General features: G+C 36.9%; 2 protein-coding genes across 3 annotated transcripts in view; one reads left to right on the top strand and one right to left on the bottom strand.

Moving 5' to 3' along the window:
- The window catches only part of LOC122644111 (probable methyltransferase PMT7), a 61768-nt gene extending 52742 nt beyond the window's left edge, over window positions 1-9026 (top strand). For both annotated transcript variants that reach the window (XM_043837712.1, XM_043837711.1), the window contains exons 3-6: window positions 2545-2928; window positions 6470-6716; window positions 6807-6945; window positions 8777-9026. In XM_043837712.1, the coding sequence (XP_043693647.1) occupies window positions 2694-2928; window positions 6470-6716; window positions 6807-6945; window positions 8777-8935 (780 nt within the window). In that variant the 5' untranslated portion in view covers window positions 2545-2693 and the 3' untranslated portion in view covers window positions 8936-9026. The remainder of the gene's footprint in view (window positions 1-2544; window positions 2929-6469; window positions 6717-6806; window positions 6946-8776) is intronic.
- A 4758-nt stretch (window positions 9027-13784) lies between these two features.
- LOC122644112 (40S ribosomal protein S26-1-like) lies at window positions 13785-14353 on the bottom strand. The gene has a single exon (XM_043837713.1). The coding sequence runs from the start codon at window positions 14336-14338 to the stop codon at window positions 13961-13963; it is 378 nt and encodes a 125-aa protein (XP_043693648.1). The 5' UTR covers window positions 14339-14353; the 3' UTR covers window positions 13785-13960.
- Between the last annotated feature and the right edge of the window lie 6446 nt (window positions 14354-20799).

The following is a 20799-nucleotide window of genomic DNA, read 5'->3' on the forward strand; positions in this document are numbered from 1 at the left end:
TATTCTTCTCATATGGATGTTGTTCTTCGTATCCTTCACTACCTGAAGTCAGCTCCTGGAAAGGGCATTCTCCTGTCTTCTCATGGTCACCTACGGATAGAGGCATACACTGATGCTGATTGGGCTGGTTCTACAAATCGCAAGTCTATCTCTGGGTATTGTTCTTTTGTAGGTGGCAATCTTGTCACTTGGCCTAGGAAGAAGCAGAATGTGGTTGCTCGTTTTAGTGCCGAAGTAGAATTTCGTGCTATGGCACAAGGCATTTGTGAGTTACTTTGGCTCAAAGGCTTGCTACAAGACCTTGGGGTTCCTATTCATCTTCCTATGATGTTGTACTGTGACAACAAAGCTACAATCAGTATTGCACATAACCCGGTACAGCATGATCGCACTAAGCATGTTGAAGTGGATATGCATTTTATCAAGGAGAAATTGGAAGAAGGGCTGATTTGTGTTCCCTTTGTGAAGTTTGCTGATCATCTTGCTGATATTTTCACCAAGGGATTATCCAGAAAACTGTCTCATCCTAATCTAATCAAGTTGGGCATGATTGACATATTTGCTCCAACTTGAGGGGGAGTGTTGATTATATGAGCCAGAATACCGTGGGGGGTATTCTGGACTTTTTTTACTGTTTTATTTTTTATTTCTATTATGTGGGTTTAGTCCCACATTGCTCACATGTAATTCTGTCTACTATTTTCAATAATATAAATACAGGCTTGGGGGTGATCATTAATCATCCAAATATTCTCTCATATTCTGTTTTGTTAACAATAACTCCTACATGAAATTTGACTTTTTGACTCTCTAATGAATTCCTAATATGACTAATTACAAATTAGCAACTCCTATGAGTGCTTAACCCTTGTCCTAAACAAATAAGAATACTAATTTATGAACAGACTCTAAATAGAACTCCTAACCAAATTAAACTGTCTAAGACAGGAATACCATCGCAGACTAACACCTTGTTAGTCAATTCATTATAACTTTCTGTATACTGGTTGGAAATTTGGAATTGCAAGATCTTTGTCTCTTTGGAAAATTAACTGAGCAAGCTTTTAAGCAGCACCAAAATCACGTGAAACAGATGAATTTTGACCTAGTATAGAATTATCCTTAGAGAAAGTAATGGAAATAAGCTGTTGTACATCCAACCTCCAAAAACTGATCTAAACTAATACAAACAACAACAACAACTACTCTGCCTTATCCCAACTAAACTAATACAAACAACCAAACCATAAAAATTCTTCTCGAGGATACTCTCAAAAGACTCAATGCCTCAATGCATACTTCCATGCCCATTGGGTAATCTTATCACATCTGAATTTAGAAACAGAGACCTCCTTGCCTCTGAATGAATAAATAATTTCCACTTCACCAAGATGAAATTTCTTTATTTCCCCAGCTTCCCACGAAAAGTTGCTCTGGACTCTCTCCATTCTTTTGGCAATACAGCATGGAAGTTTTAGCAAATGAAATCTAATGAATAGGAACTTAGAAGGCTAGAGAGTTTATTCTTGATGACAACAATCCTTCCACCAACTGACCGAAGTAAAAATTATGTTTTCTGTGTCACAAGTCTGCTCTCCACTTTTTTCCTGGAACTGTATCCAAACATTAGTTGCTTAGGGAAAAAATTTTGCTGCTACATAGCATGAATGTTCCTGCTACAAGGCTGGCAGCCAAGGAAATGGAATAATTCACTTCCCTTTTGGGTTCATAAATACCCTCCTAGGTTTTAGTATTTTCTAAAATACCCTTTAAGATCCTATTTCCTTGGCTGCCAACCTTGTAGCAGGAACATTCCTTCTACTAGTGTAGCAGCAAAATTTCATCCTTGCTTAGCCTTCACACCCATGCGATGCACAAATAGAATGGAAGTTCACTCTGGTCTCTGAGAGCAACGCAACTCCCTTGAACATTCACTGCTGCCTCTGTCATCTTTTTCTTCCTTCTGATTCTTAGTCCTATGTTTTCTTTTCTCTGCTGCTTGAATTTCTTGTTTTATAGTTTTGTATTATTGCATCTCTAGGAAATATCTTTTATTTTTCTTGCTGTCATATTCCACATTAACTAATAATCTAATAAACTGATTGGATGAAATTCTGTTGATGTTAACGAACAAGATGTTTAATGTTTTTGAGATTCAATCACATTTTGACATTAATGGCTATGTTCATTTGTGCCAGCCATTAAGTGGGAAGCAATTTCTATACCAATTTACTATCTCTCAATCTGCATCCAATATGTGCAAAATATATTGGAGTAGAACTTCATTTAATTTTCTACCCGGTATTTACCCCCCCCTAAAAAAGGAACTTCAGTTTGATACATTTTAGTTGTTGTGGTCCAATAGTGGAGATTTCTTATTTTAACATGATATTCTGCTGTTATTATGGTCGACTGGTGTCCATGCTTTTTAAAGGCATCAATATGCATTAATTAACTCCAAAGTTGCTAGCCTCAGTTATTCAAGCATATAGCTTTTTCTTTCCTAATTCTATTGTTAGTCATTGTCATTTTTATGTTTTGCAGATGGTGTGTTGCTCAAAGAAGTGGATCGCCTTTTGCGACCTAAAGGATTTTTTGTGTATTCAGCTCCACCTGCTTACCGAAAAGATAAAAATTTTCCACTGATATGGGACAAATTGGTGAATCAGACTTTGGCAATGTGCTAGAAACTCATGGCTCGTCAGGTGCAGACAGCAATCTGGATTAAACAGGGAAACCATTCATGCCAACTCCAGAATGCTGAGCAGAAACTATTGAATTTATGTGATGCTGTGGATGATTCTAAGCCATCATGGAAGATACCACTAAAAAACTGTATTAAGCTTAACAGTGGGGATGCAGATATTCAGAAACTCCCCCCTAAACCACAGCGTCTTTTGGTTTATACAGAGAGTCTGAACAACATAGGTTTGTTCATAATCTGATCGACCTTATCGCTTTCTATTGTTTCTCTCTTTCATGATCGTACATCAGTTCTTCTCTTTCAAGCATGAATAACTCAATAAGGGTCAGCTTTACTTAATGCATTGGCTTTGTGTGTGAGCAATTTGGTCTTAAGAGTAAATCAGAAGGTTCCTTTTTTAGCATACTTTATGTTTTTTCCTTCTCTCTTCTTCAAGTTGGAAAATATCTGTTGTTTCTTATCATAAGCAGTTGCATATAGAATTAATCCCTGCCCTTCTTTGTAGAATACCTTTTCACATTTTACATTAGCATTAAAGTTAGGTAACTTTCACATTTTAGTAGTGTCTTGGAGTTTCCCAACAAGTAGCAGCATTAACTAAGGAAGATTCATGGATTTGGGCTCATAAAGATCTAGGTGATGAGTAAACATTTGAAGTTCCTGAACCTTCTGCTTTTTGTTTGGTTGTAATCCATGTTACTTGCCTGATAAAATCAAATAAGGAAACTGCTTCAACTCTGGGTTGAAATTGGAAAAATATATGAACATGTTATTTTTTATGTGACACTTGTCCAGTTGCACATGTTAGTACATTAACACTTCAAGGATGTTGTTTAGTGGACATGATCACTGGGTCGATGATTATGCTTGCTGTCCTTATCATGACCTAGACTCAGAGGTTGCCTCATGCTTTTCTATAGTTCTTCATACTTCTCAATAAAATTTTGGTTATCATACTTTTTTTTTAAAACTGGACTAAACTGGCAGTCGAAGTGGAGAAAACCAGAATCATTCTCTCTTTTGGTTCATAGTTTTCCCGGATTTCTCCTGAAAACCGCTAAAAATTTTGAAAAGCTGGTACTGAAATCTTTTTCGTTTCTACTGCCGGTCTGGTTTTAAAAACTATGATGGTTATCAATCAATAGCAAGAGGACATAATCCCCATAGAGAAACAGTTAGGCTTTCCTGTGTCCATCCTCTAAAGATTCAGCTTCATGTATGCCAATCTGCACAAGATTGATAGATTCTTGGAATGCCCCCTATAACATTTATGTTAGTCATTCACTGAAGCTCACACCCAATGTTTTGTGCTGCGCAGGATCTGAAGCATTGGACCTGAGATCCTATTACATTACTTGAGGAACTTGTTTCACTCAACAAATTATTGCACACTTCATACGATGGAAAAGTATGGTGTAATCCATATAACATGTTTTGATAGTGAATAAAGAAAAAACAGGCACACTGACTCTTTATTTTTCCTGTAAAAAGGCACACTGACTTTGTTACCGCCTAAAATTTTCGTACCCCCCCCCCTCCAACTGTATGTAATGGGTGAGAATATCATAAAAGTGAAGCTCAGGAACATGAAAGAGGGTCATAACAAAAGAAACAAGGTCCAACCAACCATAATGGTGGCGATTTAAAAGGGAGAGATTGATGCAGGAACAAGGATAAGAAACAGGCCCAGCTCAATGGTGACTAAGTCCATCCAATTCGTTGGCTTACTCCAAGCCCAGTCATGGGCTTAGTTAGTTAGTAGCCTTATATTTAATTCAAGTACCTTTTTTTTCCATATATTTCCTTTTTAGGATTGGGATTCCTTTTATTATTATGATTCTTTATGTTTCTTAGCAATTCGGGTTACTTTCCCAGTCCAATTAAGATTAGACTTTAGGTTTCTCTTTGAATAGATTGTAAGAGCCATTGGCTCACATAATAGTTAGAAGATTAATGAAAGTTGAGTTATTCAATGGAGCTGTGTGTTCAGTCTTGGGTGAGAAGCCTTGATGAGAAGATATGAACAGTGAGAAGCTGATCCTGTTGGTTTGGAAGCCTAATCTATCTATTAGCTATCATTCTTCCTTTACTCTGTCTTAGCATTCAAGGTACTGTTTTAATGTCCCATCGATTAGTATTTCTATTCTTAGGTTTTAATCACTGGTTGCTGTAGAATTTCATCATTAGTTCTGATTAACAATTTTAGTGATTACTCCCTGATATTGCAAACCTCTGTTGGAATATGTAATACAGAATACCGTGGGGGTATTCTGGTCCTTTTGGGGTTAGTTTATTTATTATGTTATTAGGTACAATCGGCTATGTGAGTTTTAGTCCCACATCGCCTAGTTTAGTCTCTTTGTAATTTCCCCTCTATTTGGGGCTTACCTATCAATTAATAAATTCAAGCATTACAATCAATTCTTTTTCCATCTTCTCTTCTCTCTCAAGTTACTGGTTATAGGTCCTAGGTTTTCTACAACCTCATTAGTCACTGATTTAAACCTGTAGTAACCCTGTTTTCCTTCTATTTTCAGTCTAATTTGTGTGGGTACCTGGGGACTGATCTGGTTATCAGATCAAAGTCAGCTTTTGCGGATTGAAAGCCCCTCCTAAGAGAAGCACTTGATCAGAATTTGGGTTAGATCTTGCTTACAGATCTGCTGCTATCTGAAATCTCCTAAATTCTGTCTATTTCTGAAACCAGGTCTGAGATCTTCTAATTACTTTAAATTTGACCATTCAAATTGTTTCGGAATTTAGGGTTTTTGTATCTACATAGGGTAAAACTCAATTTCAGTTTGAAGCTCATCTGACCTCCTGATTTGATTTAATTAGAGAATCTCTATCTGCTGATATTTCTTCTCAGATTTTATAATTCTTAAATTACTTTCAAAGTTTTAATCTGACCGTTGGATCACTCTGATCTTCTGAAGACATCCCTAATACTTGTTTGTGCAATTGTGCGTGAATCCTAAAATTTGACCTTCATCTGAGAAGGTTGACTTTTTGTTGACTTTCAGGTTTAGGTGTTTTGGGGATCCTGCCTGTCTAGTTCATCCTACCTACTGCTCCCCCCCCCCCCCCCAAAGAGATGGCCCAAAATATTGCTCAGATAGTTAGAACATGAAAGGAGCTATCACTTAGTGTAATGGTAAAAGGCTCAGGCTGCTAGTGTGGAAACGTTAGTTCAAGTCTTCAGAGTGGCCGTGTTGTGCAAAAATGCCAAAGTTTAGGACCGTCTCCAATCCACCTCTCACTGGTCCCTGTGAAAGAGGGTCTTGCACTTGGCTACGACTCTTTAGATTGTCAGAATTTGTGCAACAGGTATTACTAGTACCCAGTTTTGGATGAATATTAGCTAAACATTGGCAATCCTTGGCATATGATGGAATGAGATACTCAACCTTGAAGCCATAGTCATCATCTTTGATTTAGTGTGAAACTATCCCAAGGCCACTCTGATTTACAAAAGGAATTAATTACAGTAAAGAATAGCTACTGCTAGTTTCCACCAAAGAGAACAAGACAATCTAAGAGCAAGAATCTTCACCTGAATGGACTGCTATTTTTATGTTACTCATAGATTGTTTTTCCTGTTCACTCATGTCTTTGTTCATCTGAGTGTCTCTGAATCCAGTAGGATTGCCAGTAATTGGTTGTTCATTTCTGAAGTAGTTGTTTGTCATTATATGCACATATTATTCATTTACTAATTGACATCTATTTCTTGGACATGATATATTGAATGACATTTTCTTACAGGCATCAGTCAAGAAAAATTCATTTTAGATACTAATTTCTGGAAAGATCAGGTTCACCATTATTGGAGGCTGATGAATATCAGTAACACACAGATCAGAAATGTCATGGACATGAATGCTTATTGGGGTGGATTTGCTGTGGCTTTGAATATGTTTCCGGTTTGGATGATGAATGTAGTTCCTATATGTATGAATAATACCTTGTCTGCTATATACAGCCGAGGCTTGATAGGTGCTTTTCATGATTGGTAATGTTTTGACCATCTCTGCTATATTTCTGCTATATATATTTAGTCAACCATTTGTATTGACAGCATTGATATTTGTTATGAGCTTAGGTGTGAGCCCTTCTCAGCATATCCACGCACATATGACTTGATACATGCCGACCATCTGCTCTCTCACTACAAGGACAAAAGGGAAGGTTGTTTACTAGAAGATATAATGCTGGAGATGGACTGTGTACTTCGTCCTCAGGTACCTAATTTTCTTACTTTGTTCATGATGCCGCAAAGAGGAAAATGACAGCCTTACTATACCCCACACCAGGCCCTGTAAAGCTTTGGGGTGCGGGAGTTTTACGGAAGAAAATTATTTGAATAGAAATGGCAAAAGAGCAATCACCTCAAACAGCAACAGAGAAGAAATTGCCCAACATAGAATACACCCCTTTTAGTTGTTTGAATAAATATTGTCCTTCGCACTGCATTCCCACACATAGGAATAAATAACTGATCCCATAGAATACATCTGGAGCAAGAGCAAGGTTAGAAGACAGAAAGAGTCCTTAAGAAGAAAATACAAGTGAATAACTAGGTGGTTCAAGAGTAATACCCAGGAGCCTTTTTTGGCAGTATATATAAGTGTGTGTGCGAACACACACACGATACCATTATAATGCTTTAGAGTTCCTGTTTCAACATAAGAATCTCACAAGAAAGATAACAGTATAGCAATCAAAGGGTTGGACAATTTTCTTCGTTGGGTGATTTCAGGCTCCACTTGCGTTAATGTTTTTTATAAGGATTCCAATTCCCAAAACCTTGTTTTATAGGAGTCTATAGAGCCGTTGTAGAGAAAACAACAACTCTTTCCTTAACGTGGAATCACCCCAATCGCCCCCTAAAATTTCTCTCTCCGCATCCCTTCTGTTATGGGATAAACTCGAGTTGCATTGGATGAGTCCAACATGGCCACATCACTAACACGAAGAGAGAGAGAGAGAGAGAGAGAGAGATTGGGCATATTTCATAGCAAGTAAAATACAAAGTAAAAGGTTTCAGGTATAAAGAGTATTGAATAATGTGAATTTCGACAACTTAGAGATGCTTGAATTTAAATTTCGACAGTAAGAAAGGTAATGTGTAGTTGCCGAAACATGTGGACCAATAGACATCATTCAGAGCTGCCCTGTGTCAATAAATCTTGCAATTGCTGTCATGAATGCTTCTGGTTTGCTCTGCATCAATGCCTCTCTCTCTCTCTCTCTCTCTCTCTCTCTCTCTCTCTCTCATGTTGTTGATGTCATTAGTAAAACCATTTCACATTTCTGGGCCTGATCATTTTGTCTGACTCAGTGACTCCTACAATTCCAGTCTGATATTTGGGTTGTCTGTCGAACTGTAAATCTAGCATACATGATTGCATATAAATGACAAAGAAACTAAATATAGCATAGCTAATATAATAGTTAATTTCATTTCGCATTGGTCTGCTGAGAAAGGCTCCTCTCATATAGTCTACTCCGTTTGAGACTGAAAGGTTCTTATGATCAAACCAGCCATTGGATGTGTTTCCCCACCTATAAATTAGTCTTTTGTCAAGTTTTGGGTCCATCTCCATGTAGGGCCCCCTCCTTTTTAGGAAGTGATTAACCCCAAAATTGCCAAAGTTGAATTTTCAAACAATTCAAAAGCTCTTCTATCTCCACCTGGAACAGTCACATTGAGCCCAAACTTTATAGACATAAATAATGACATGGCCAAAGTATCACGAAAATTTGGGTGCCAATTGCCAAAGGAACTGCTATACAGAATAAAACTGGACTGTGGAAGGAAGCTTCTCTCCATGGACCATGGAGGAAACCTTTGCCATAAAATTCCTCTAGATATTGAAATGTGAGGAGGTTGGGGATGGGGAAAAAAACACTAGATGTTCAACACAAAAATGTTTGGAAATAGTCTTTGTGCAACCTTATGTAGATTTTAATGGTTCCAAAAGAGTTTCTGCATTTGATTTCATTTTTCAGTATTTTTAGGTTAATGAACTGCAATTATATTAGATTTCTTAAAGAAACTGAATTGTGCAGGGATTTATTATAATCCGAGATGATGCGTCTATTTTCTCAAGGATCAAAGGCCTTGCTCCAAAATTTCTTTGGGATGTCAAATCATATATGTTAGAAGATAAACAAAAGAAAATGGAATATGTACTAATTTGCAGAAAGATTTTTTGGGCAATTGTTTAAGGTATTCATTTGTTTATACGAAAAATTGTTTTAGTTCCTCCCAGTACCTAGGTTGTATCATAGCTACGAGGAAAGTTGGATATCTAGCTAAAGATTCCTCCTCTTTTTTGTGCACTTTCTCACCTTCTGACCTTGTAGAATTGTGTGAGGTCTTCAAATTCTTTATTTTTTTTTATTATATGTTTATATATATTTTTTTTATGTTTAATATTTACAGAACAGGAACAAATCTTAAATTATGTTGTTAATGTTCCATGTTATGCTATTTTAGCTCCCAATTTAAGCTGGCCTCCAAAAGATATTAGCCAATATCAGATTACATGTAAGACTTGATAAATTCTCTTATGTATCCAGAAAGACAGTGACGGATAACTTGGGGGATTAATTGTCGCGGGGTTGACAACTCTGATAGGATATCTAAGGTGGACTTAAGACTAACTTGTTCATCCTTGGAGATTCGATACTGCAAACAGAAGAGGGTCTATTCAAGCAGGAAATGTTCCAACTTTTATTTGTTAGATCTCTTCTATGATTGCTTGTGTCAAACTTCTCCAGCGAAGTTGAATGCCAGAAATGTATCAGTTAGATCCAGCAAAGTTCAGATGACTGTTTGTGTCACACTGAACTTTTTAGCTTCTTAAGTTTGGCAGCGTAGTATCCGATTGACTGATTGGATCCTTACCTTACGCCAACCTGTCTTGGTAACCAGGTCCTATGTTCAAGGAGGGAGGAGACCAACTTGTTCAATACCCAGGATTTCAAAAAAAATTAAAGAGAAAAGCAGAATTTGCTGGAAATGTGTGTCCATCAAACCTGAATTTGATTGAAGAAATAATTTATTTTTTTTATGTAGGATATTATTTAACGGGTTTATAAGTTTGTTCCATAGGTTTTCGCCTAAAACCGTTATCATCTAGGGATAGGACCGGGCATTCTATCTATATAGATGTTACATTGTATGTCACTAGAAATGTCGATTTCAGGACATAAATGAAATTACATATCATGTATGTGTATAAAAAAGAATCTTTTATGAATTTCACATGTTTATTATTTGTAGTATAAGGACGAGATTTGTACCTGTCACTTGTTGACCCTTTGACTTGAGATATCCTTGTCGTTGCTGTGTCACATCACGGGTTTTGGTACATCAAAAAATTGATGTCCGTCAGACTATATATCGGTGCACTCAACAAGGAATCCACTACCCTTGATTGAAAAATATCAAGTAGAGAGATCTTATCTGTGTTGCAATTGACTCGGTAAGCTACGTGTCCGGTGCACAGAAAATAGCTATGCACTAAACTAATTTGATAAGTCGGTAGGTCATGGTTGGTTCTGAGTTACGGGCAACATTGACTTAGGCATAACTTTTGCTTGGAAAATATACCAGAGCAAGTCTTCCTTGATGAGCAACGGGATACCCCCCAGAGCAAGTCTTCATTGACATCATTGGCTTAGGCATAATCATGTCGGTCACTCAACCTGAACAGATAAAGCAGCACTTTAGCATCAAGCCCATGACCTGAAGACTACAGGCGTGCATCCTGTCCCCGCTTCTTTGAGAGCTACCTTCACTGATGACAAAGACAAAGGGCCAAGGATCTCGTGGAAATGTCCCATAAACAAATAGTGTCTATGATCAATCGGAATGGAATCTGATTTACTGGCGTTATTGTAAATTGTTAACAAAATTATTTTTCACATTATCAAATATATTATTATATTATTTTAAATATTGTTTGACCATTTTTTTTTTTTTACGTTCGATCATAATCACAGAATCTCTAATAAGGATATGTACAATGTAACAATGAATTGGAGTTTGGCAATATATAACTACATGTCCTATAATTCATTATGAGCTATTGTTTAGTGGAGGGTCTTATGTGCAAATTAAAGGAGTTTAATTATGCACAACGTTTATTACAAAATAATAATATGTTAATTATTTCTTTAAGGGAAAATTACACTGCTACTGTCACACCCCGGCCCGGTTCATAAGTGCCAAGTGTGACTGGATGTCTCTGACATCCAACCAATCCACCAGGATCGCAAGTGTAGTACCCTATTTACAACAATTATCACAATATACAAAATTTAAACGCAGCGGAAGTAATTTAAATAGTAGAGATAAAGGCAGTAATAAAGAAGTCTAGATAATAATGCAGTTATAATTATATAAGTGAAGTTTGAGTTACAAAGGCAATCTCACATAGTAACCCAAATCCAAAAAGATACAAGTACTAGACTAAGCATACAAAAGTGTTTTATAACAAAAAGAGAGGAGATAGCCTTGTCTGTCAAGCAGATCAAGAGAAGGCGCAGTCATCACACGAGCACAAGACATCGTGCTCCACAAGAAGCGGAGTATCAACTCCATGAGCTGTAGGAAGGTCCTGAGCAGAAGAAACTCCTATAGAAACAGCCACAGCAGAAGTAGTATCATCTGAAAAACAAGGTATATTACAAGGGTGAGCTCCACTGAGCCCAATAAGGAAAAACATGCAAACATATGTAGATAGTCCATGATGAATGACCTAAATTAAACATGCTCCTAACATGGATACTAGGTCTCATGAGGTATAAGTACTATTGTAATAGAATGATAGCCTCAGTCCTGGAAACACATAACCAGACGTCGGTCACCCGAGCGAAACCATTCTACTACGGTGGAGACCCGACAGCTTAGGCATCAAACATCTGACGCTAACGGATCCCTAGTGACTAACCCTACTGTTTATTCCCACTCCTGTAATGTTCTTCGGAAATGGGACAGTGAATGGATTCCGGAATCATCCCTTCGGACCTACCACGGGTTATCCAACACCTCTCCCCTGTTGGTAAGGAACGACGTAGTACTGGGCTATGTCAATCCTAACCATATGCAGTGTAATATGATGGCATATGTATCAATAAGAGTAATAATAAGTTGACCGGTAACATCATCATAAATCATACAGTTCCAAAAACAATAACAAGTGCAATGCAATATGCAGATGCATCCTAAATCATGCACATCTAATGCAAAGAATGAAAAGCTAATAAACTACATGATCAAAGTTTTAGAGATGATGCATGGTATGGCATACTTAACAAAATAACAATTAAGTTCACAAACACACCAAATTAAGTTCAATTTTCCTTACCTGAGATAGTTGATTATCTTAACCAGTTAGAAACCCAAAAGTACAAGTAATCCTCACAAAAAACGGAGTAAAACCGCCCTAATTAGACATCAAAACATCACATATTAGTTAGGGTAGTAATCTAGGTCAAACCCTAAAGAGTCAGTCCAACAAACACATCAAAAAGGGTAGCCAAATGCAAACTGCCAGAGGGCCGGATGACCGCCCTGGAGCCTGCAACTCCTTCCGACTGCCAAGTCAAAATTGGGGCTTTTGTTCCAAATGCATGGACCCAATTTCAGGTTTTTGGGTTAATCCAAGATGGGTAAGTGGTATAGTGTTTGTTAAACTCAAAATCATTCATTAATTTGGGGATTAATCAAGAATTGATTGAATTCTAGGCTAGGGTTCTATTAACCTAAACCCTAAAGGAAAAATTGAAGGAGAAAGAGAGAATAAGAGTTATTACAGCAATTAGATACAAAGCTTAACTGAATTTGAAGGTAATATTGGTGATGGCAGCCTCTCCGCCTCCAAGTCCTCTCCTTCTCCTTCCCTTCTTCCTTCTCTTTTCTTCCTTTTCTCTTCTTTTTCTATAAGGCTCTCAATGCTGAAATGATTTTGGCTTTAGCTTTAGTAGGAATGAAAAAATAAGACTAAGTATAGTTTATATAGTAGAGTCTAACTAAGGCATGTTTGCCTTAGTCAACATAGAATTAGTTTTAAGAAACACTTTCCTAATCTGATTTTTTTATAGAATTATTACATATTCAACCTATATCTAAGTCATACAGGTTATGTCATGTGACACAATTAGTGATCCAACTGTGGTAGACTTTGGGAAGCTGAATCCCTCACTGGGATGTGGATCCCACAAGTAATAATTACCATTCTGCCCCTATATATTAATTAAGCAATAATTTATATATACACATATAGGAATAGTTATAACTTACAATTCAGTTTAGGAAATGGAGAGATTCTGCATACACTCTAGCCCGCAGATCTGACACAAGTAACTCTGGTGCAGGGAGCCGGCTGGATTCTCAGACTCAAAGATAGCTAACTGTGATGACTCCATGGAATCCTCCATAGGTGATTCGAGGAGTTGATCTGCATCTTCTACTGATGCAGCCCACAGCATCAAAGCAATCATAGACACTGAACTAGAACATGAAATCACACAAGTTTCAAAGTTCAAATTTACAATGGATTTCACAGTCACTCCTTGAGGTTTGTATTAAATACAGAGTGACCCCCTGTGTTTCTAAATTATACAGCCACACCCCCTGAGGTTTGGTTAGTTGTTACAGTCAACCCCACTCCATTATATCATTCCCGTTAAGTGGTACGGTGTTGGTAATTCATGACTTAAAATGACTAATTAGAGGTTTATGGAAACTAAGAATTAAATAAAGGTTCAAGAGCAACAGCGACAACCACTCGACAGGAACAACCAGCGGCAAGTCAGTTTCGTTTCAAGCCATGTAACTCCCTCATTACACACCCAATTTGTGGAAATTGTGGGATAGGGTTCTTAATCCATTATCCTCTTGATTCCCACTGGCATCAGGCCAGAACAGTAGGTAATAACTTCAGGAAAATTTTTGCAACCAAAACCTTGTGGTAGTTGCAGGTTCATATGTTTTTTTTTTTTTTTAGAGAAATTTCCATTACCCATTTTCATTGGAATAAACATTGAATTGAGTTTTTGACAACCATAACATTAAAACCTAACAATTAATATGCGGATAATTCAATTATGGGAAATTTCAGTCTGAGCAAAACCTTTACTCCCCTAATGGTAGAATCTAAGAAAAACCATAACAACACAAAACAAAACATTTCATAAAATATCCCATTGCCCAGATGGATGAACTGAGATTCTTAAAAGCTTTCAAACACGCCCAGGATTTGCAGCTCCAGCTGGGCGTGCGGCTTGCCCAGGCTTTGGCATGTCTTCCCGGCACCTAAAGCGCTGAGGTGGCTCCTTCTTTCTTCTGTCAGTCCGAGAACGAACCCTTACAACGTGCGAATGGATCGCACAAGAGACGCAGTACTGCATCTTCGCGTATAGCTTGGGAAGCGTATAATCATCATAAACACAGGCTTCTTGAACATCCCTAACCGCAGCTTGTTCAACAATGTTCCTCATAAGAAACCTCTTGATAACCTTATCCTTAGGGCAGTACTTGCCGTAGTTAGAGCAGCGGATGAAGTTCACATGGGCACAGCCATGCTTGTTGCGGCCACTGTTCCTGCGCTTAAACGTCATTTTCTAAAAGCAATAACCCTAGCTCTGTAGTTCCTCACCTCCTTTAACTCTTCTCTCTAGGGGTAGGTTCATATGTAGATCGGGGTATGTATCTCACAACAGAAGAAGATTTTGGAGGCAATAATCTAGGGATGGGATCACCCAGGGGAGAACAACCGATGCCCCAAATCTCAGTTTGAACAAACATGAATCAAGAGATATCAAACTAGATTGGATTCACTATGCCCCAAATCTCAGGTCAGGGAGGCAACTTCAAATTTGGGGAAGAAGAGGGAAAAGTTAGAATTTTCCACTGAGTATTAACAAGATATTAGAAGAGGGTAGAGTTGATATTTAAAATGAATTATTTAACACCGTTCACTCACCGTCCACTCAGGGGTGTGGCTGTATAATTTAAAAACACAGGGGGTCGCTCTATATTTAATACAAACCTCAGGGGGTGGCAGTATAATTTTTCCTTTCTTTAATTATGATAATGAGATATACTGTAATTAAATTAAATTAAATTGTCGGCCAAAATTAACAGAGGTTAAATCTCTCTTTTAGAGTTTACCTCTTTCTATTTTAGAAGCAATATTGTGTGCGCAATATTTCGAAATCCTAACTCTCATCAAAGTAGCAAGTTCAATTTAGGAAATTGAACATCATGAAGTGTAAAGAGGTAGGTATAACTTAGCAAATTGACCATGGTACATCACCAAAGCCCCTAATAAGGCTTCATTATAAAAGAAAAAGGGAGAGGATGGACAAATTTTCCAGCCTCCTCCCTTTGGCCGAACTCTCTCTCCTCTTGAGTGGTGAGTTGTGTTTGGTGCTTTGGAATATGTAATCCCAATTTTGGTGAATGTATCGTTTGTGATAGTACGTCAGATTGAAGATTCAAGGTGTTAAATGGTTCAATCCCTTCCGTTGCTTAAGTATGGAAGAACTATTATCTAGATGAGGAACTTTAATTGCGGTTCTCAGGATACCTCATGTTTCCTATATCAATTTATTTGGGTTTTCTTGAATTCAAATGCAAAGGTGTAATACCCGATCAGAATCCACTGCGCAATCGGTTCCAATTTCTTTAATTGGTATCAGAGCCCCGCATTTTCATTCAAATTCGAGATGGTATGTTAGAATAGGGTTCTTCGATTTCCACCATTAATGGTTAGTAGCTTTGTTTTTATTCAATTAGGCCCTATTTGTTTGACAAAAAAAAATGAAAAAGGTAAAAAGGGATGGGAAACTTGCACTTGTTTTGCACAAACTACCACAAATATTAGTGTTTGCTTAAGTGGGTGGAAAACTTTCAGACAACCTCATTGAATGCATTTATTCTTGTCTGATGATGTGGGATCCCACTTTTTCTCACCTCATTCACTTTCAAAGGCCTACCAATGAAACTATTAATGGAAAAGTTTATTTTGTGTCTCTCTCCCATAGAATCCCACTCCATCTCCATTTCTTTTCTCTGTCTCTCTCTCACCAAATCCCGCCATACTACAAAGTATATATTACATTATATCCTTCCCTTCCCTTTCCTTGTCAATCCAACTCACAATATATGAGACCCACCCTCACAAGTTTCCTACCCTTTTTTATTTATCAAACAAACGAAGCCTTAGGGTTTCTGGTCATAAATTAGAAAATTTTATTTCCAATAGTTAAAGTTAAGTTGTTTCCAATTTATTCTAATAAATAAAATTTAGTTGGGATCATGGCCAACAAGCCATGATCGATCGGCCATGGCAGGCCAATGCTAACCGTGGTTGACCAAGGCCAATTATGTTGTTCCATTGCCGCCCTAGGCAGCGGCTCCGACGGTCATGGAGGTGGCCTCCTTTGGGTTGCCGCCTTGCTTTTGTTTCTCCTTCTCTATTTTTTCTGTTTTTGAATGGATTCTTCCTAAATTATAAAAAAAAAAAAAGGAAATAAAGAATGAAAGAGAATAAAATGGGTAAAGAGAATATCTTCTTCACCCATATACCTCTTTTTTGTAGAAAAAATAGTATTAAAGTAATGCTATTGGGTATTCAAATCAAGTTATTGATTTTGGGTGTGTATGTTTGTATGATTTAACCATGAGATATCCCAAATATTGAATTGAGTATATGAGATGTACACTTTGATTGCACATAAGTTGTGTAACATCGCAATTGAGAAATATTTAATTGTTAAATATGTTGTTAATGAAGAACCTTATGGTTGCATACTTTTGTGGTTATGAGAATGGATTTAAAAGAAAAATCTATGTAGATAGTTTATTTTAATGAATATAATATGACATTGGATGGAATGTGATGTGCTCTCTCTCTCTCTCTCTCTCTCTGTGCACTATTTTTTTATAAAATCACGTACTCCACTCCTTGGAGGATGCCCAAATGGTCTCCAAGGGGGTTCTTTTCTAAAGGGAATATATAGATTTAGGTTGTACTTTATTTTTTAATGTAAGTTCAACCAATGGAGATTTGATGGTGCAAAGAATGTTAGGGAGCTTCATATGATGACAAGAGATGGAAGTTCACATGGAGATGATGAAGATTGAGTCTGTACATGGTGGTAGCATCACAAGATGCATGAAATGCATAGTTTTATATTATTTTATTAAAATTAATATTTAATTCAATGGGAATAGTAATTTATTATTATTCTCTTTGACCTTGCCATCCCATAACCACATTTCATTATTGTTTTATTTTTACATGTGGTATATGTTGAAATATGATGATAGCTATACTAAGTTTATACCCTAATTGCAAACGCAAATGTGATATGGATTTTCCTTAATCAGTAGGAGTTCCATGGTCTCCCATAGCAGTAGGTGTAGGGATTTCATAGACTAGCTCTTGTAGATGCCTTTATGATAATTTCAGAGTTGTTCGACGGAATAGTCTACATCTGTCTCCCTATGGATAAGAATGTGGACATAATTTGTGAGGGGGAACTAAGATAGTAGACTTACCTTCATGATATTATGATTTACTCTGTGTTTGTGGGTAATCACTTGACTTGAGTATATATCAACCGATAGGTTCTAGATATGGTACTTAGGTGACCAAAAATATTGCAAGCCTAAGAATCAGACAAAACAATCCACCCATACATAGTATGTCCAATTACTCTTGATAGTGTAAGTTGTCCATACTGGGTATGGTATGTTCCAATTCATATTTTGAGCTATAAGGGAAGCTTAAAATATGAAAAACTATTGTTTTAGTATTGCCCACTTGTATTTAATGGTTTAATAATTCATGCGTTATTTATTTCATCTTGTACATATATATAGATCCTTCAACTATGTCATCCTCATCCAACGTTATCTATAGTAACCTCTTAAACGATTAGAAACTCAATAGAAATAATTACTTGAACTGGATTAGGAGCATCACTTTGATTCTAAGGTTAGAAAGTCTTTTATTAGTCACTCAGGAGGAAACTCCTTCCATTCCCTATTATGGCGAAGTTCAAGAAGAGCAAGTATAGTATTAGAAGGAACATTCCAAGCTAAATTGCTCATCCTTAATTCTATGAAGAAATCAATTGTTGATTCCATCAAGAATTACCAACAGCTAGTAGTATGTTGGATGAGCTTAAAGAAGTATATGGTAAGCAGAGTTGGCACTCACGTCACCTACTTGTGACTCTCATCCATAATACTAAGTTGAGAGAAGGGACTCCAGTAGTAGAGCATGTCATGAAGATGAAAATCTTTTTTCTGAACTGGAATCCCAAGGAACTATTTTTACCCTTAAATATAAGATATGTCATTCTTGATTCTTTACCATCCTCTTATAACTCCTTCAGATTGAATCTACACATGACTAAGATTAGTGTGGATTTGATGGGGTTGAGTAATGTGTTACAAGAGGTAGAGGCATTTATTCAGAAGCAAAAAAATAAAGTCTTGACCATAGAGGTAAAACCTTCTTCAGCACTGAAAGGCAACAAGAAGAAGAATAACAAGGATAAAAACATCAATGGCAAGGGGAAGGAGACAGATAAGAAAAAGAAAGCTGAAAAGGTAAAGTGCTTCTTTTGTGACAAGAAAGGACAATGGAAGCACAACTGTTACGCATACCTTGCAAGCTTGAAGAAGAAGTCTAGTAACAAAGAAAAGAAACTAGAAGGTATACATTATTCTCTTATTTTTTATGAGTCAAACTTGGCTATTAAACCATCTAACTCATGGTTGGTGGACTCTGGGTCCACTACACAAAAATGCAATATGTTGCAGGGGTTCAAGCAAACAAGAAGATTGAATAGGAATAAAATATGTCTCAAGATGGGCACTAGAGCTGAAGCCATGGCAATGGCTATTGAAACTTTTATTTTAGAATTGGATTCTTTAGTATTAGTTTTGAAAGATTGTTTATATGTTCTTTCTTTTTAAGAGAAACATAATTTTTGTTTCGAAATGAGTTTCAAACGGATATATTTTTCATTTTTCTTCAAGATTTGTGTTTTGTTTAAATAATCATTTTGATTGGTTCTGGATAGTAACAAAATAGTTTGTATTTCTAGATTTTTTTGTTAAAATGAATGAAGTTTCAAATGTGGATTTGAAACCCAAGTATGCTCCGGTTAGTTCAACATACTTATGGCATCTTAAACTAGGTCATTAATTTAAAAATTATTAATATGTTAGTTAAGGATGGGCCATTAAATAGTCTGAAGGTCGAACCTTACCTAACTTGTGAATCATGCTTTCAAGGCAAGATGACCAAGAAGCCCTATCCAATAAGAGTAAGAGAGTAAGTAGTGTGTTGGAATTAATACATTCAGATGTACGTGGACCCATCAATATCCAAACAAGACATGATTATGAATACATTGCGACTTTTACCAATGATTACTCTAGATATAGTTACATATACCTCATGCGTAAGAGATCGAAAACCTTTGAAAAATTCAAATAGTTTCAAGCTGAAGTAGAAAAGCAACTTGATTCATGCATCAAAGGTCTTCAATCTGATCGATGAGGGGAGTATCAATCGGATGAGTTCAAAGAGTATCTAACAGCCCAAGGGATTGTTATTCAATTAATGAACCCTAGGGCACCACAACAAAATGGTGCCTTAGAGAGATGTAATAAGACTTTATTAGACATGGTTAGGACTATACTCATTTTTCGTGACTTACCTTTATCCTTTTGAGGATTTTCCCTAGAAACGGTCATTTATATCCTTAATAGGATTCCCACTAAATTTGTACCTAAAGGTCCTTTTGAATTGTGATATGGTGAAAAGTCTAATTTTCAGCACCTTGGGGTTTGGGGTTGTATTGCAAATGTTTGCAAGCAATAGATGGATAAGTTAGAACTACCATCTAGGATTCTATATCTATAACCCCAGCAATAAAAAAAGTCATCGTTAGCGAACATGCCACTTTCCTGGAAAATGATCTCATATCCAAAAGATATGATCCAATGGCCAAAAAAGAAATCACCAATGACCAAGTGCCATCAATTCCAATTGATAATCCAAATCCTACACCCATTATAGAATCGATACCTTCAAAAACTCGACATAGTGGAAGGACTCCCAAGCCCCCCCCCCCCCACTAGGTGGATTCTTCTTACAAAAGAAGGAGACAGTGTAGGAGTTCCACATGGTGTCTAACGATTTAAATTTGAATTCAATCACTTATTGTGAAGCTTTGAAGGATATAGACGTCCCTAAATGGATATAAGTTAGCGCCGTGAATCCGACTATTGCATTTCAACAATGCATGGACTCTAGTTGATCCTCCTCAAGGCGTCAAGCTCATAGGATGCAAGTGGATCTTTAAGAGAAAAAGAGATAGTGATGGAAAGGTTGAGAGATTCAAAGCAAGACTTGTTACACCTAAGAGGAAGGGGTGGATTATGAAGAGATCTTTTCACCAATGGCAATGATGAAATCCATCAAGATTTTGTTAGCTATTGTCGCATGCTATGATTATGAGATCTAACATATAGATGTGCAAACTGCATTCTCAATGGATTTCTTGAAGAAGAAATCTACATTCATCAGCCAAAAGGGTTCTCTATCATTGATCTAAAGATCCAAAGTGTGCAAGTTGCTTAGATCCATATATGGACTAAAGCAAACATCCACAAGCTAGGACATTCGGTTTGATCAAACATACAAATCGTTTGGATTTTATCAAAATATGGATGAATTCTGTGTCTATAACAAGGTCACTGGGAATGCAATATGCTTTCGTGTATTGTACATAGATAACATATTGCTTATTAGTAATGATGTGGAAATACTATCTTCTATAAAGATATGGCTATCCGCAACATTTTTAATGAAAGATTTAGGCGGAGCCAGATACATCCTTGGGATCAAATTAGTAAGAGATCATAAGAGAAAGATGTTGGGCTTATCTTTTCCACTTATGTAGAGAAGATTTTGGCTAGGTTTAATATGGAGAATTACAAGAAAGAAAATGTTCCTTTTAGACATGGAGTAAATCTCTCCAAATCCCAATGT

Source organism: Telopea speciosissima, chromosome 10, assembly GCF_018873765.1.
Source record: "Telopea speciosissima isolate NSW1024214 ecotype Mountain lineage chromosome 10, Tspe_v1, whole genome shotgun sequence".
NCBI lineage: Eukaryota > Viridiplantae > Streptophyta > Magnoliopsida > Proteales > Proteaceae > Telopea > Telopea speciosissima.

What these genes read in the sequence shown, in the direction of transcription:
- LOC122644112 (XM_043837713.1), bottom strand. Translation starts at nt 14,338, where the DNA reads ATGACGTTTAAGCGCAGGAACAGTGGCCGCAACAAGCATGGCTGTGCC.